The sequence below is a fragment of the Saimiri boliviensis genome, chromosome 13 (genome assembly GCF_048565385.1).
Source record: "Saimiri boliviensis isolate mSaiBol1 chromosome 13, mSaiBol1.pri, whole genome shotgun sequence".
Lineage (NCBI taxonomy): Eukaryota > Metazoa > Chordata > Mammalia > Primates > Cebidae > Saimiri > Saimiri boliviensis.
Window position 1 is genome coordinate 3,192,114 of NC_133461.1, and position 17,348 is coordinate 3,209,461.

Sequence of the window (17,348 nt, forward strand, 5' to 3'; positions counted from 1 at the left end):
TGCTTATGCCCCAGCCCGTGTTTACCTCTGAGTGGACTCGCTGCACGTGCGACTGAAGATTCCCTTTCTGAGAGAAGGCGGCAGGACAGAAGGCACAGGCGTGGGGTTTTTCACCTGTGTGCTTGATCATGTGGGTCTGCAGTGCCCCCTTCTGGTTAAAAGCTTTTCCACATTCACTGCATTTAAACGGCCTTTCACCTAGAGGGAGAAACATGATCAAAATATAATTCCATATTGTATGAGCATCTCATGGATTAAAAAGAACAATATTGAAGTTACCCAAACCTATTCCTCCAGCCAAAATGTCTCCCCAGAACTCTAGACACATACACACAAGTGTCTACTTTAAATCTCAAAATTAACATGACCCAAACTGCACTTGACCATCTCCCAAACTGCTCCACCTGCAGGCTTCCCCAGGCAGTGCCATCCTTCCAGGGGGTCAGACCGCAAACCTTGGAGTCATCCTTATCTTTAGTTTCTCTCACGTCTCACGCTCAATAAAAACTTCATAATAGACCCAGAGCAGCCCAGCTTCTCATCCACAACCACCACTCCAGGCAAAGGCACTCCCCCATCACTCAAAGCTCCTGAGACCACCCCCAGCTTGACTCACTGCTTCCACCTTGGCCAGGTGCTCTAAAAACAACAAACACAATGACCCTCTAAGTCCGAGGAAGTCACCTGTCTGCGGAAAACCCTCAATGGCTTCCAGTCCCCCACAGAGTAAAACTGAAGTTCTTCTAATACCCGGTAGAGGGGGTGCCAGTGCTGTGGTTCCCACACTCACTGTCTTCAGCTCCCCTGCTCTCTCACTGCCTCTACCCACTTCTGCCACCACCCTCAGACACTCCAGGCAGGCTTCCACTTCTGGGCCTCTGAAATCCACCACCTGGGCGGTTCTTCCCCAAGTATCCCCAAGACTTGCTCTCCTCAGATTCTTTAGGCCTTTGCTCAAAATCCCCTTTGCACTGAGGACTTTCCAGTCCATCCTATTTAACATTAAAATCTCCCGCATCCTCCCTGGGAAGCCCCGGCCCCCTTCTCTGCTTGATTTTTCTGCAGACTTCTCAGCATTGGACCTTTGACCTTTTACTCACTGTCCATCTCCCCTCCCTAGAATGCACGCTCCAAGAAGGTGAGCGCTTCAGCACCTAGAACAGGGCCTCATACACTAGCACGCAGTACCCATCTGATGAAGGAAGGAATGAGCGAACAGACAAAATTGGGCTAGGTTAGAACCTAACTGCAAGGCTACTTAAATTTCTAGTCTTACTAAATTTTCACTCCCTAAGAAATAGAAAGCCGCTGAGTTCATAATAACATCAGATCCCTGCTTCTCTAAACAGTTTAGGGTTAAATAAGTGAATGAAATATAACAAGCTTGGGGACCGTATACAAATGGGAAACATCCCTGCTTTAACAGCATGGGTGTGAAAGAGGAGGACAGCCAGGCAGGAGGCAAGGCGACAGTGTGACTCGGTCATGGCACTGCATGTGTGGGGACAGGAAAGGAGGGCAGGAAGATGGGAGGCACAGCAAGAGTGTGGCCTGGTCACGGCACTGCCCATGTGGGGACAGGATAGGATAGCAGGAGGGCAGAAGGCACGGTGAGCGTGTGGCCCAGTCACGGCACTGCCCACATGGGGACAGGAAAGGAGGGCAGGAGCATGGGAGGCACAGCGAGAGTGTGGCCCAGTCACAGCACTGCCCACCTGGAGATATCCTTCCTGTCCTAGATGACGATGCTGCAATGTACACAGCCTCCTTTGGACAGGAGCCCTGCTGGGTCACACACAGTGCAGGCGTGGGCCAGCAGGATTCTGGTCACCCCCCTCACATCACCACACACACTGTGAGGCACAGCCATACAAAGACCAAGCCCAGAACGCAGAACTGCCTGAACAGCACACAGGCACTCCCTGCCACCTCCACCCGGGCCCACCGGCCTCCTGCTTAAACCACACTGGCCTGTGTGACTCCTGGGGATGGGACCTGCTGCTCTCTCCAGGCAGCTCACAGGCCAGTTGAAGCAACAGTGACACATGCTTCAAGTTCAATGCAGGAAGAGTATGCATCACGGAATCACAAAATCACACATAAGTATATGATACTACACGCATGTGTCTCTCTAGGAGTGAGAGTGTGCTTCTGATGTACGTATATTTAGATACACATAGAAAAAATCTTATAGGGGTAGACATCAAACTGTTAAAGGTAAATGACATCTGAGAAAGGGACACAAGAAGGATTTGCTTTACTTTTTACTTTCTCTCTACTTTGAGTAAAGTTTATAACATTTTTAAACTATATTTTCATTGATTAAAATTTCAAAGACTATAAACTAAAGCTGAATACAGCATAATGTATTAGCATATTTACAAAAGCACTGTTTTGGTTTTCTCTTACTCTAGAAAATAAAAGCTGATGCTCTAAAAATACCCACTTTATGCTGACATATAAACAAACATTGAAATCATCTGAATGACTCTACAATGCTCTACACAGAAATACTCACTATAACTCTGAAGAAAAAAAAGCAGTGCAACAAAATTAGACCGGCTGACAAACAGGAGCAGCCAAGCAAATAGCTGTGAGATTTCTTACTTTGTCACCATAAAAGAACACCAAATCAGACATACAGAGAAAAACAAAATGACAAAATATGGATCATTTAAATTGCAAATCCCAAAAACTAAAAATGTTTGTACAATTTTCATTTTTCCTTCACTAGAGATGTGTGTTACTAATACAATATTATGAGCAGACTGCTTTTTATAAGACGGCAAAGACTATTCAGCTATGAATGCTGTACTTACTTTCAAATATTCAAGCGAAAGTAACAAATGAACAAGATAAGGCATGGAGAAATAAAGTTTTATTATTTCAATGTTTCACAGCTTAGTAAAGAAAAATTATAAAAGAATATGAAAATTCAGTGCTTTCTTGATTTTTATTTTGCTTGTTTTTATTTTTATTATTTTTAAGAGACAGGGTCTTCTTGCTCTGTCGCCCAGGCTGGAGTGCAGTGGCAAGATCACAGCTCACTGCAGCCTCAAACTCCCAGGTGCCAGCAACCCTCCCACCTCAGGGCTACAGGTGGGTGCTACCATGCTTGGCTATGATTTTTATTTTTTGTAAAGACAGGATCTTGTTATGTTGCCCATGTTAGTCTTGAACTCCTGGCCTGAAGAGATCCCCTCACCTTAGCTTCCAAAAGTGCTAGGATTATGGACCTGAGCCACCACATCCGGTCTTGCTTTGTTAATTTAGATCTAACCAGCACGGTGTAGTATCTGACACACAGCAACAATAAATGAGGGAATAAATACCATACCAATATTAATAGCAGTAATATGTCAACTCCCAATTATTAACAGCCTACCATGTATCAATCAATCACTTTTCAATGAGCACTACATATATTTTTAATTTATAATTTAGAATAACCACATACAGATAAAAGAGCCACATTTTTCAAGTGACGAAATAAAATCACACAAAGCGTAAGTAACTTCAGCAAGATTACCCAGCGACTTACGGGAAAGCCAGGATCAGATTTCAAGTAGAGCTAGCACTAAGGCACCTGTTCTTCCCTTCAAGCCGCCCAGCCGGTCACCAGAAGTCAGTGTTTTCATACCTGTGTGTATCCTAATGTGTCGCGTTAACTGGCTTGGCTTTTGAAACGTCTTTCCACAGTGCGGACACGAATACGTGAACCCACTTCTGTCGATGTTCCGGTTATAAGACCTTGTACTTGATACCCTAGTGCACAAAGAGGGGCAAAATACAGTCAAGTTGTCTCTCTTGTACCTTGTACCATAATTTCAAAATGAAAATCCTACCATAAAATTTGGCTGACTAGTCATCAGAACCTGTTTTAATGATAAATCGATCATACATGTGTATGTGTGTGTCTGTGTATATGTGTTAGTTTTAAAAATCACAAAATTCCTTTTTCTCTATTTTTGATTAAAAAATACTTGTTTTTTTTCTAGGTCAAAAAGTGAAATTGGGGCAGGGAAGCAAAATGTCTCTTGTAGCCAAAGCTTTACCTAGATGGTCAGAAACCAAGATGCCACAGGTATCATTTCTACAACGACACCTGACCCACGCCATCTCCTCCAGGCTCTTGCTTTAGTGCCATCCGCACAACAGTGATGTCCAAACTCCTGCCTCCGGCAACTCTGCCTGGACCGCAGCTCTCACGTGGCAATGCCTCTGGGTGGTGTCCCAAACAGAACTCATCGCTGATTCCCAACCCGCCCCTTTCCATGTCAAGACATGAAAGCTCCCTGTTGTGCAAGTTTAAGTCTCAGGAGTTACGCTGGGTTTCTCCAGTCCACCTCCAAAAGCTGCTGCTCTTACTCTGAAACACCCCCAAATGTGGTCGCGGCTCTCCACCCTCCAGCCGCCACCGTGGCCTCCGAAGAGGATCGGCTCTCCAGTGCACTGCTTCCACAGTCTCCAAAAGGGCTCCCTGCTTTCCACTCCTGCCCACACACCCAGCCCAGTGCCACCCGTCTGGTCATGCTCTTCCTTTGTGAAAAACCCTCCAAGGGCTCCCATCCCACTCATGGGAAATGCACATCCCCAGCCCCACCAGGGCAGGCACTCCTCACCCGCCACCTTCCTGCTTTTCCAACCCCGGAGGCTCACTGCTTCCACCAACACACTCCTCAGCCTGAAAGGCACGTCGCCTAAGGCTGCAGAGCTCCCTGCTCCTCACCCAAGTCTCCTTCCAAAAAGCCCCACTCACAAAGGCCCACGCAGAACAGCCGCCTCCCCAGCCTCCCTCAGCCTCACACTGCACACTTCCATCCCAAGTGGCGTTCTTTCTCAGCACTTGCCACTCTCTGAAACTGTGGTACTCACCAACCCACTCACTTGCTCACTGCCTATCTTCCCCACTAAACGGCAATTCTGTGAAGGCGAGGCTTCGTCTGTCTGGTTTGCCCCTTAGTCTGGGAAGACCTAGAAGCTAAGACTGTCTGAGTGCCATGAGCACCAAAACATCTTCAGTCATCTCTCTCAAATCTTCAAGGAAACATCAGAAATGCCTGTGCGAAAGTCTCACGAGAATAAAAATCTGGAGTGTATAGAGACCATGTATTATATTGGGGGGGGGGGGTAAAAATCACTGAAATTAACATCCAATTGGCTGGAGAAAAAAGAAAAAAAATCATTTAAATCATAAAATACTAGGTGCGTACCACATTAGTGAACAAGAGGCAAAATGAAAAGACAGGAGGCGGCTGATCATACAAAGATATCCAGGCCACATTTCTCAAATGCAATGTCTAAGAGGACAAACAAATATTAGAGTCTTCAGGCATTTTACAAACCATATTGATCAAATGGCGTGAGACTTCTTTTCATTAAGAAGTACAGCCGGGCGCGGTGGCTCAAGCCTGTAATCCCAGCACTTTGGGAGGCCGAGGCGGGTGGATCACGAGGTCGAGAGATCGAGACCATCCTGGTCAACATGGTGAAACCCCGTCTCTACTAAAAATACAAAAAATTAGCTGGGCATGGTGGCGCGTGCCTGTAATCCCAGCTACTCAGGAGGCTGAGGCAGGAGAATTGCCTGAGCCCAGGAGGTGGAGGTTGCGGTGAGCCGAGATCGCGCCATTGCACTCCAGCCTGGGTAACAAGAGCGAAACTCTGTCTCAAAAAAAAAAAAAAAAAAAAAAAAAAAAAAAAAAAAAAAAAAAAAAAAGAAGTACAGGTATTTCCTAAACATTGCAGCTTAGAAGGGTGGCAAGCTAAACTGATAATATAGTAGCTAAAATGGTAATCAGTACTGCCTTTTATTTTTATTTTTAATTTTTTTTGGAGACGGAGTCTCACTCTGTTGCCCAGGCTGGAGTGCAGTGGTTCAATCTCAACTCATTGCAACCTCCACCTCCTGAGTTCAAGCGATTCTCCTGCCTCGGCTCCAGAGTAGCTGGGGCTATAGGCATGTATGAGCCACCCCACCGGGCCAATTATTAATACAGGTGTGTCTTACTCACCATACCCAGCTAAAATTAGCCACCCCACCTGGCTAATTTTTGCATTTTTAATAGGGACAGTGTTTTACCATGACAGCGTTTTCATGGTCCTGAACTCCCGACCTCAGGTGATCTGCCTGCCTCAGCCGCCCAAGGTGCTGGGATTATAGTTGTGAGCCACTGCGCCCCGCCTGATACTGCCTTTTAGAGTTTGTTGGAGAAATTTGCTAAATTAGTGTGAAAATTGATTATCACCATTAGCTAACTTGAGCACAGGGGCCAGGAAGAATATTTTATTTTGCTTTATTAAGAAACAAAAATATCAGTAAAAATATATTATCAAGAATTAGGTAAGATATAAAACTTTTTAAGCATGTTAAGTTTGACTAGGAATAAATGTATTCAAATGTAGTCAGATGTTAAGATTATGAGCTCTAAGATCAAACTATTAGGGTTTAAATTTCAAATTCTTGACTTAGAAGCTACAAAAATCTCATGAAACTACTTGGTTCCTCTAATCTTGGTTTTTCTCGTCTGTAAAACGGGAACATAAAAGTACCCTGGCCTAGCAGGGTTGTCTGTCGTGATGAAATGAGGCTCTGTTGATAGACACGCTAAGAACAGTGTCGAGTGCATATGAGTGTTAACAGTTGGGTACTACAAACTAATGGATTAAAAGGGGTACTAATTAAACCCTTGTGAGCCTAGTTTACATATTTTGTTACCTACCCATAAAAATGTACTGCCAGGACACTGTTCTACAGCTTTTAATGTTATAATACCAGGTAAACCTTTGTACCCACATAGCCTGACATGATTCATTAATGTACACATGGATGAACTCTGCTATGAAAGACATTCTGACACCACACCAAATTAAAGTGTGGTTCCACTTTGCTGTGTTCTTGCAGCAAAAATTTCTGATGGGTCATAGCAAAGTGAGCCAACTTTTAACATATGAGATGGATTTTTTACCAAGCCCAAGTAATGACTCATACCTAATTTTGTAATGAGTCTTCATGTGTTCCTTCAGCTCCGCGGAAGTCTCAAACTCTTTCTTGCAGGCCTTGCAGGCATGCTGCCGGGTTCCAGCCAGCTCCTGGCGGTGCTCCTCCATGTGCATGGCCAGCTGACTCTGCAGAGTGAACTCATCCCCGCACTCAGAACAGATGAGATTCTGGAACAGAAAACCCACCAGTGAGCAGAGCAAACCTTTCAAAACCACACCTTCTTCAAAGAACTGGTAATGCACAAGTTACGTGATACTACTTGGCCTCTCCAATCTTGGTTTTGATATAATACTCTCCTCTGGAACAAGCATCGCTTTTACCTCTCTAAAATATATTTGAATATACAAAAATCATTTCTTTATTAGATGAAAAACATGGAAATGCTGGGAAAAGGGTGAGAGATCAACACCATTTTGGAGCAAAGTGAATTCTGTTTTGAACTGGTGTTGGGTAACTGGCACTGGGTCTGCCTGTGCTATGAGCACTTTAGAAAAGCAGAATGACCTCAGCACTACAAAGAGTCAGGAAAGAATTCAAAGGAAGACGATGGTGTAAGAGACAACCTTGAAACAAAATGACGGCTTTTAAGGTTTTAACAGATAGATGGCATCATTCTCTCATTTGGTTTACAAGCAGAGCAGAGCGCAGGCTGTGGCCTGGCTTACTGCCCTCATGAACCAGGGACTCTCTGAACCGAGGCATGGTGTCAATGCAGAACATACACACACACAGGAGTCCAAAGACTCAGAGCAAAACACAAGAATGTAAAATAGCTCAGTAATCTTTAATATCTGAGTTCATAATATCTTGGACATATTTTAATAAATAGATTAAAAATTATTTCACCTGTTTGGGGTTTCCTTTCAAAAATGTGTCTTCTAGAAAATTTTAAATGACTCATGTTTCACTTAGATGATGCTGGTCTACATGTTCTACTGCTGGGTCTAGGTTAACTTTAAGGCTGCCATTCACTAGCTAACCTGCCAGTTTGGGTGTGCTGCCCACCCTAAGCCTATGAAACACGGATAACAGGAACACCTTTCCTTCCAGAGCTGTTAGAAGGTTAGATAAAATGACAAGTGTGAGACGCTGATCGTGTGTGGCCTAGAGTGAGTCCTCAGTAATTACTTCATTGGTAGCCATGGCTGACTGTGCACAAACTTCAGTTAATTCACTCCCTTGGAGTCCCATAACACAATCACAGTATTTACTTAAATAAACTGTCCAAACATGAAAAAACATATGACCTGCCAATGAGCATAAACTATTTCCAAATAATAAAATATATTGACTTTTTTTCTATCAGACTGTCTTCTAATCTGCACATGCTAGTTTGTAAATAAATGTATGTAAACCTCATTAAATGAGGCTGTTTATTGATAATACTTCTAGCTATACTGCAGAAAAAGACAAGCAAAAGTGAAATACTTTGAGAAATCCAAAAATCATTTAAATAACTTTAAACTAGTATCACTGTATAATAATTTAAGGAAATAACAAACTACTAGATTTTTACTGACTTATTGATAAAACAACATTTGTTCTAGGAAACTCCCCACACGCACACAAAAAAAATCATAATTTGATGCATCTCTTAAAAAAAAAAAAAAAAAAAAACCCTCTGCAGTCCTGAATGTGTATAGCAAAAGAAAGTGCATTGCTTTTATTAACACTGATTCCCCACTACCCTCCTGTCTCAAAATCACATCACAAAACCCCTCGCAAAAACCCCACTCCTCTCCATACTGTTTCTGCCCTGGCTCACATCTACTCTTTTTTCACTTACTCTTTTACCAAATGATTCAGTTCATGTATTTCAGGGATACCTACATGGATATTACTCAGGCCTCTGTTGGATCTGTCTGAGTGACAACCCAGTTTATGCACAACATGCTCAGATGGTGCGAGCAGGATCCAGCACCTCCTAGGCCACAGCCAGACCTGCCTCCTTATGGAAGGCTCCATCACTATCTCTCTGCTTTCTCTCCTGCAAGCCATAAAGAGCCCAGACGCTCCTCCCTCGCCTAGCCCTCCCTAAATCCTTGTGGACGCCTTCCACAAGGAAAACAGCACCTCGTGCATTGTCACAGGCACTAGGACAACAGACCTTCCACTTACTATGTCTCTCACCTAGAAGCAGAGGCTGCCAGGGCGGGAGAGAATCATCAAGAGAAATGCATGGCATTTTAACCTGTCTCCACCTTGCTGAAGACATGATCAACTCTAAGAGGCCAGCTTTAGGTACCGACTGCCTTGAGGCTGCTCTCCTGTCCACTCCCCACCTTAGGATGGCAGCGTGTGTTCACCAGGACTCCGTGTGTTGGAATTTTCCCTTTCTCAGAATCCCCTCCATAATCCCCTCCATATCATCATCCTCTCTCCTGTCTGGCCTTCTCAGGAGCCACGCTTCTTTTCCTAATGCAATGTGCCTCAGCTGACCTCAGGCACTGCTGGACACACACAATAAACCTAACACCCCCCCAACACACACAAAATGCTGCTCTTCTCTCAACACTTATGGAACCTGGTCCATCACTACTCATTTGCACATGCTGCTGAGATGATTAATAAATGTGAACAATGTCTTCCATGAGCTTGTTTGTGGGTGTGCACATACTGTTTCTCCAAACATTCTGTAACACCCCTTAACCGAAGTGATTTACTCAAAAGCTAATGTGAACCTCAATAATTAGGTGACGGTTAAGAAAAATTCCTAAGGGATTTAAAAACTACAGTTTTTCTGAGTTACTCTTCTGGGTTTGAGATTTATTTGGACAGAGTAGTGACCAGTATGAATTTCAGACTGTCAATCTCAATAAAGCAGTAACTAAAAACTAGATTTCAGTGTTCTGAAAGTAAAAACTTAAAAATGGAACACCTTAAACTAAAAAGTTAATTATAGTTTCTAAGCACATATAAGAAGACATGTTTACAGCCTATTTCTTAAACAAATTTTCATGAGGCATACTTTACATACAACAAATCCACCCATTTTAAGTGTAACTTTTTACCCCTCCAATCCAGTGTTGATGATTTCAGAGTTTAACCCTTAGAAAGCAATTTTAGGCCGGGCACGGTGGCTCAAGCCTATAATCCCAGCACTTTGGGAGGCCGAGGCGGGTGGATCACAAGGTCGAGAGATCGAGACCAACCTGGTCAACATGGTGAAACCCCGTCTCTACTAAAAATACAAAAAAAAAAAATTAGTTGGGCATGGTGGCGCGTGTCTATAATCCCAGCTACTCAGGAGGCTGAGGCAGGAGAATTGCCTGAACCCAGGAGGCGGAGGTTGCGGTGAGCCGAGATCGTGCCATTGCACTCCAGCCTGGGTAACAAGAGCGAAACTCCGTCTCAAAAAAAGAAAAAAAAAAAAGAAAGCAATTTTAGTCCTATTTCCGAGGTTTCAGGGGACCCTGCACTGGTACCCTCAATACTGTCTACACCCAACAAACTGCTGGGTACTTCACTGACGTTCATTTCACCTCATCTTCAGCCTCACTGAAGGAGCCACAGCTGCTCCCCGAGACCTCAATGTACCTGCACTAAGCAGCTTTCTTCAGAAGGCTCTCTAATGTCCTCTAAGCGGTGAAGAGTTTAAAAAGCAATAATCAACAGCTGTCACTAGTTGAATTCTCTATCTGCCAGGAACTGTGCAGGGCCATTTTATGTTTGGAGTAAGTTTTTTGGAGACAATGTATTGTTAAATCACATGAGGAATGTTTTTTTTTTTTTTTTTTTTTTTTTCTTGAGATGGAGTTTCACTCTTTTTGCCCACTAGAGCACAATGGCGTGATCTCAGCTCACTGCACTCTCCGCCTCGCAGGTTCAAGCAACTCTCCTGCCTCAGCCTCTGGACAGCCTCTGCCACCGTACCTGGCTAATTTTTGTATTTTTAGTAGAGACAGAGTTTCACCATGTTGGCCAGGCTGGTCTCAAACCCCCGACCCGAGGTGATCCGCCCACCTTGGCCTCCCAAAGTACTGGGATTGCAAGCATGAGCCACAGCACCCGGCCTCCTTTCCTCTGCTTCTCTTCTTGCCTTCCTTTATTACCGTTTGAAATTTCTTAGAATTCATTTTGATTTATTAGCAGTATTTTTTAGTACATTGGTTTGTACAGCATTCTTGGAGATTGCTCTAGGTAAGATTATACATACGGAACTCATCGCAATCTAATGGCACTGCCATTATACCACCTTGAGAGAAGTACAGAAAACCTTATTTCCATTCAGGGTCTTGTGCCCTCTCCCCTCCTTAAGTATCACTGTCCTGAGTATTTCCTCCATGTACACTGGGCACACCAGATGATAATTTCTGTTTCAACTATCAACTATGAGTTAAGAATTCATAAAGAGAAGAACAGTGTATTATATTCACCCCAATTTTTTATTCTTACTCAATCTTTTTGTATTAGAGTTTTCCAGAGAAACAGAACAAACAGAACGCGCTTGTGTGTACAGTACGTATTTGTTGAAAGAAACTGGCTCTCACGATTATGGAGGCTGACAAGCCCCAAATCTGCAGTATGGGCTGGCAGATGGAGATCTACAAGAACTGATAATGTAAGTGACATCCAAAGGCCTTTGCAGGAGAATCCCACTCACTTGTAGAAGTCACTCTTTTCAGTCTACTCAGGTCTTTGACCGACTAAATGAGGCTCACCCACATCAGGAGGGCAATCTGCTTACTCAATTGTTTAAATGTTAATCTCATCCAAAAACACTTCCCACGTTCACAGAAAATTAACCAATACACCATTATTCTCTTCTTTCCTTTCTGAAGTCCCAAGCCTCCTTCTGGTACCATTTCCTTTCTGTTTGAAGAACTCCTAGTGATTCTTTAAGGGTAAGTCTGCTACTAAGAGTTTGTTTCCTTCATCTGAGAATGTCTTTATTTCTCCTTCGTTCCTGAAGGACATTTTACCACATACAGAATTTGTAGCCAGGCACGGTGGCTCACATATGTAATCCCAGGACCGTGGAGACACAGGTGGGAGGATTGCTTGAGCTCAGGTTTAGTTTTCAAATGTTTGATTATAATATGTTTTGGTGTGTATTTCTTTTGGAATTCTGAAACCTGTAAGTTATGGCTTTTACCAAGTCTGGGTCATTTTCATCCATTATTTCTTCAAATATATTTCCAGCCCCACACTCTTTCTCCTCTCCTTCTGTGATGACCAGGATGCAAATGTAGAATTTTCTGTTATTGTCCCAAAGTTCCCTGAGGCTCTACTAATTTTTTTTTTTCAGTCTACTTTTTCTCTGTTGCTCAGCCTGTCCTTCCTGCTGACCTATCTTCAGGGTCCCTTCTGTGCTCTCTGGCCCACCAGTGAGCCCTTCTACTGAGTTCTTCAGTTCAATCACTGGATTTTTCAGTTCTGTAACTTTCCTTTGGTTCTTTTTTCTATCTTCTATTTCTTTCTTCTACTTTTTCATTTGTTTCAAAACTCACACAGCATTTTCTTGACAGCTGCTTTGAAGTATTCATCAGCTAATTCCAATGTCCGGGCCTCTGCATAGTGGTACTGTTCTTTCCTCGTTCCAGCAGGGCCTGTGCTGGCTAGTGTCTGTGTCCTGGACACTTTGGGTGTTAAGCTGTGGGACCAGTTCTTGGGCTCTCCTTTAGCCAGCAGTCGCGCTGCTCAGATGTAGTGTAAGGACCAGAGGCAGCGGAGACTACTTTGCAGAGCCCCACTGACCTCAGGGGGCGGAAAGCACAGAGCAGACCTGTCCGTCTTACATGGTTCCAGCTCATCACTGATGGGGAGGGAGGCCCAGCTCCCTATTGGAGCCACTGACACACTCTGGCAGGAGAATCAGAACACTACCGGCTTCTGCTAAGGGAAGATGGAAGATGGGCTTCCAGACAGGCTCTGCCAACACAATGGGAGGGGAATTCTGGGCATTTCCTCCCTCTGCTGGGAGAATCCCCCTCCTGGATGCAAGGTTTGCTCCCTGCTCGGCCCCAAGCACTCAGGGAATTGAAGTGCTGCCAGCTCCCACGGGATGGAGACAGAACGGGGCAAGTTCAATGCTGCACTCAGCTCTGCTGAGCAGTTTTTCAGTTGGTATTTCACTGGAATTGAGTAAATATCATAAAAATGTGTTCTGTTCTGTTGGACCAAATTTTTCCCAGTATTGGCGAAGGGAAACCAGCTTTTCTTGGAGTGTTTTTCCTGTACACTTGTTGGCAGAAGGCTGCAGGCTTCTTCAACACCCTGTCCAGGTCTGAGAGAAAAAAAGGAACCCATGGAGCTGACAGACACATTATTCCTCAAGTCCCTCCAGCTGTCTGCCACCCTCTGATGCCTTTCAGAGTCCTTCTGTGCCTGTTGATTGGTTATCTGCAGTGACAATTAGTGATACGGTGACCCCCAGGAGAAGGAAGCTGCTCTAACATGGCTGGAACCTTAGAGATTATTTTTAAGTGCAACTGAAGGTCAGAAATTATCCCTCTAGTTACTATTAATATGCCATATTTGAATCAATTAACTGAAAAATAAAACACAAAATGCAAAGGCAGCCAAGAATGTATGATTATGACATACAGGGAAAAGATTTAGAACTGTGTGCCAATATTGATTCTTCCTTTGTTACGCATAATAGACTTCTTGGCTGAGCTTACAGCTCAGCAGCTAAACACTATTTCCCAGCCACCCAACCACTAGATCACTGGTGTGATGACTACGTTCTATACGGCTGGATGTGAGCAGGACCGAAATGCATCTTCCAGATCACGCCTTTAAAGAGAGGCAGTGCACCTTCCTCCTCCTGTTCTCACTGTAAACCATGCAACAGAAGCAAAGAACTCACGGAGACAGCAAAGGAAGATGCTGGACAAGCCTGAAGGCAGGGCTGCCCTACCAGCTCTGCTCCACATACGCCAGGCTGCCAGGTGGAGCACAGTCACAAACTCCAACCTAAGCACTAACACAACCATTGGAAAAAAGAGAGCCAACATACTGCCAACATGGTATGATGGAACAGGCTAACGAGGCCCTTTTCCCCTCTGCTCATGTAAATCTGGAGCTTGGCATGAGGTTGCTAAGGTCAGGTGGCTGAATATGACAGCCCAGCTTCCAGGACCCTGCTTCTGGCAGCAGACACACAGTGCCAAGGAAGAAGTGAAGTGTCCTTCCAGCTTCCTCACCAGAGTCCAGCAAAGCCTCTTCCATGACTCTTCCCCACCCTCTTCTCCTGTTATCACTTATTGATCAAAGACAGCCTGCTGGGTGCTGAAGAGGGAAACCAGAAGCAGGGGTTAGTAGTAATAGAAATGTAAAGTCAAGCAACTTCAGAAAACACATATTTCTCAAAGCACTTCCAAAAAATTTTAAAAGGAGTCAGAAGCTGAGGAATGCGTAAGTTCTTTTTCTTTTTTTTTTTTTTTTTAAAGACAGGGTTTCACCATGTTGGTCAGGCTGGTCTTAAACTCCTGACCTCAGGTGATCCACCCGCCTCGGCCTCCCAAAATGCTGAGATTACAGGCATGAGCCACCACACCCGGCAGGAATGTCTAAGTTTTTACAACCACAATAGCGAGAGATGTCGGGAGCTGGAGTTTTACAGACAGAGCGGAGAGTTCTCGTGGGAGCAGGCTGCACAAAGGCCAGATGATATGCTGCTGCTTACGAGAGCACGGCCTAACCGACACACAACAGCAGAGGCAGGGACCCAAGCAAACAGCCAAGTGTGAGCCCCACTGTGGGCAGTGATCTGGAGAAGCAGCCGGCCTGTCTGCGGAGGAGAAAACAGGACGAAGGGAAGGCTTTCAAAACAAGGTATAAATAATTGAGAGCATCTGCGAATGACCAAAAACCGTTGTTTCTCTTTCCAGTTATGGAGAAATCACAGTGAATTATTAAAAGGCACGTCTGAAGAAACTTTAGGGTGGAAAAGGGTAAAGCTCGCTGCTCTGGACAGCAGTGTAGACGGCGTGGCTTACACGCCATCTTCACCCTCCGTGCTGTCCTGGGGTTGAGCCACCCGGAGCGTGTGGCATGTGCAGGCGCCTTCAACCACCTTCACCCACCTATGCCATCCTAACAGAGGATTCACACAGCCCCCAAGTTTCACCGCCCTGCCCAGACCCCACGGCTTATCTTTGCAGCTCTTCTGCCAACGTCCCTGTGGCCCTAACGCCTTTGTTCCTCCACAGCACGCGCTTCAGAAGGCCCCGCCTCCAGGCAAACCATCTCCACTCCTCAGAGCTTCTGAGTGGAAGAAAGGAGACCACACACCCGCCCAGCCAGAGTCCACACCCGGATGCCCTTGGGGCTCCAGGGCCGCCCACGGATGTGCCCCACCCACTCAGGCTCTGCTCCCATTTCTCAAAATAGGCTTCCCATGCCCATCTCCAGTTGCCTCAGGACACCCCATGTTTTCTGCCTCAGGACACCCCCCATTCTCAGTGAAACCAGAGTACTGTCTTCATTTCCCAGAGAAGCATGGGCTCTAAGGCCTCAGGCCAGCCCACGACCTGAGCACCGCAGTGCACCATGACAAGCTGATGAGGATGCCCAGGAACGGGTCACATGTTCAAGGGACACGGCGGTGCTCCACGCTTGTTCCGTAAGACTCAAAACCTAGACAGAGGGACTGCAGTGTCAGTAACATTGTGTCTTTGAAGGTTCCATGGTTGCTGTGGTTAAAAACCAAAGACGAATCATGTGGAACAGAAAACTTCACAATCAATGTGCAAATGACTGTGAATAGGAAACGCAAGGATATAGAGGGTGTGCAGTACCCAGCACACCTGGGTAGGTCTTTCAGCTGGCTCTTCACTTATGAAGACGGAAAGAGTTCCCGTATCATACAGATCTAACTGGTCAATATACAGAACCGTTGGGTTTGCCTGAAGGTCTATAAAAAACTTCATGAGACTCGAAGAAAGCACAGCCTGAGGAAGTCTGGGAACACCTGTGAGACATGCCAGGCGCTGCTCCACTTCTACCTCCACCTGCACCCCTCTCAAGTCTTCCCCCTCTCCACCTGCATCAGCCTCCACCTGAGCCCTTCCCTGCTTCCTCCTCCACCTACATCTGCCTCCACCTGCAATCTCTCCCCCTTCCTCCACCTGAGCCCTCTCCTTCTTCTTCTAGGGTCAAAAGAGACGTCTCTTCTCTTCAAAACTAAATTCTCCCCTACACTCTTGTAAAATGTCACTCTTTTCCCCTCTAAACAGGAACCTCTGAAAATGGAGTATTACAGCAATGTTAAATTTTTTAGTGTGATCACTGTTTGGTGAAATCAAGAAAAGTGTCTGTTTTTAGGGGCACATCCTGAAGTATTTAGTAGTAAAATAACATGAAATCTGTGGCTTACTGGAAAATTGTTCAAAAAAGGGAGAAGGGAGTAGGTAAGATCTGGCAGATCTGTCAGTTGGTGGGTCCAGGAAAGGGTTCTACAAATATCCATTGTACTACTATTTCAACCCTTGACTTCGGACTGGAATTTTTCAAAATAAAAAGTTAAGTGAATATGCCATCACTACATACTATGAAAATAAACAAATGATTCTAAGGGTGCTTCTTTTAAAAACTGTGCATATGCTAGTTGAAAACAACACAGAACCAAAAACTTACCACCCAATTATTACGTGCAGGTGAGGCTGCACAGAGACTCAGAAAGGATGGCAGGCAGAATGAACACACAGAAATGCATGGCTTTCCTAGAGACCAGTAACACCCCACACATGCCAAAAAACCTCCCTACCCAATATCATTAAAATCTTCAAATACTTCAGAATCAATTTAAGAAGTGTATTGAATCCATATTAACCAAACATCACTGATGTTTTGACATTCCGAGTTCATAAAGATTCTACACTATAAACACATTCAGTTCTCCCCTGAATTTAAATATTTAGTACAATAAAAATAGAAATACTAGCCTATATTTAACTATGTAGAATTCTAAATTTCCTATGTAATAAGCCAGTAAAAGATAAGAACATACGAACATGTGCTTCTCATCACACAGAGAGACACAGGAGAGACACACCAGAGAAGCAGGAAGGCAGCCTGGGAAAGGCCGCGGCGAGCAGGCCGCGAGGGTGCAGGAGGCGGCTCTCCTCCCAGTGTACCTGCCTGTGTCACTTCCACTTCTGACAGTTGGTTAATATCCAAATATTCAAACCTACGCCCCGAGCCTCCACCTTCCTCTGCTTTGGACAGACAATGGAACCTGAAGGAGGGCCCGGAGTCACAGGCATGGGAAGGGAGAGGTCCCGTGTGGCAGCAAACTGAAGTAGGTAACCCTGCTGACTTCGAAGGACTCCCACACAACCACGGCAGAGGAGGAAGGCCGTGTTCAATTATGTCTGCCTTCTGAAGCACGGTGGAGGAG

The 17,348-nt window shown here is 44.9% G+C and overlaps 1 protein-coding gene across 5 annotated transcripts in view; it reads right to left on the reverse strand.

Annotated features, from left to right (window-relative positions):
• The window catches only part of ZNF236 (zinc finger protein 236), a 160,523-nt gene that overhangs the window by 98,389 nt on the left and 44,786 nt on the right, over positions 1–17,348 (reverse strand). For all 5 annotated transcript variants that reach the window (XM_074383234.1, XM_074383235.1, XM_074383233.1 and 2 more), the window contains 3 exons: positions 6,992–7,170; positions 3,641–3,765; positions 26–198 (listed from right to left, as the gene is read on the reverse strand). In XM_074383234.1, coding sequence (XP_074239335.1) covers positions 26–198; positions 3,641–3,765; positions 6,992–7,116 — 423 coding nt within the window. In that variant the 5' untranslated portion in view covers positions 7,117–7,170. The remainder of the gene's footprint in view (positions 1–25; positions 199–3,640; positions 3,766–6,991; positions 7,171–17,348) is intronic.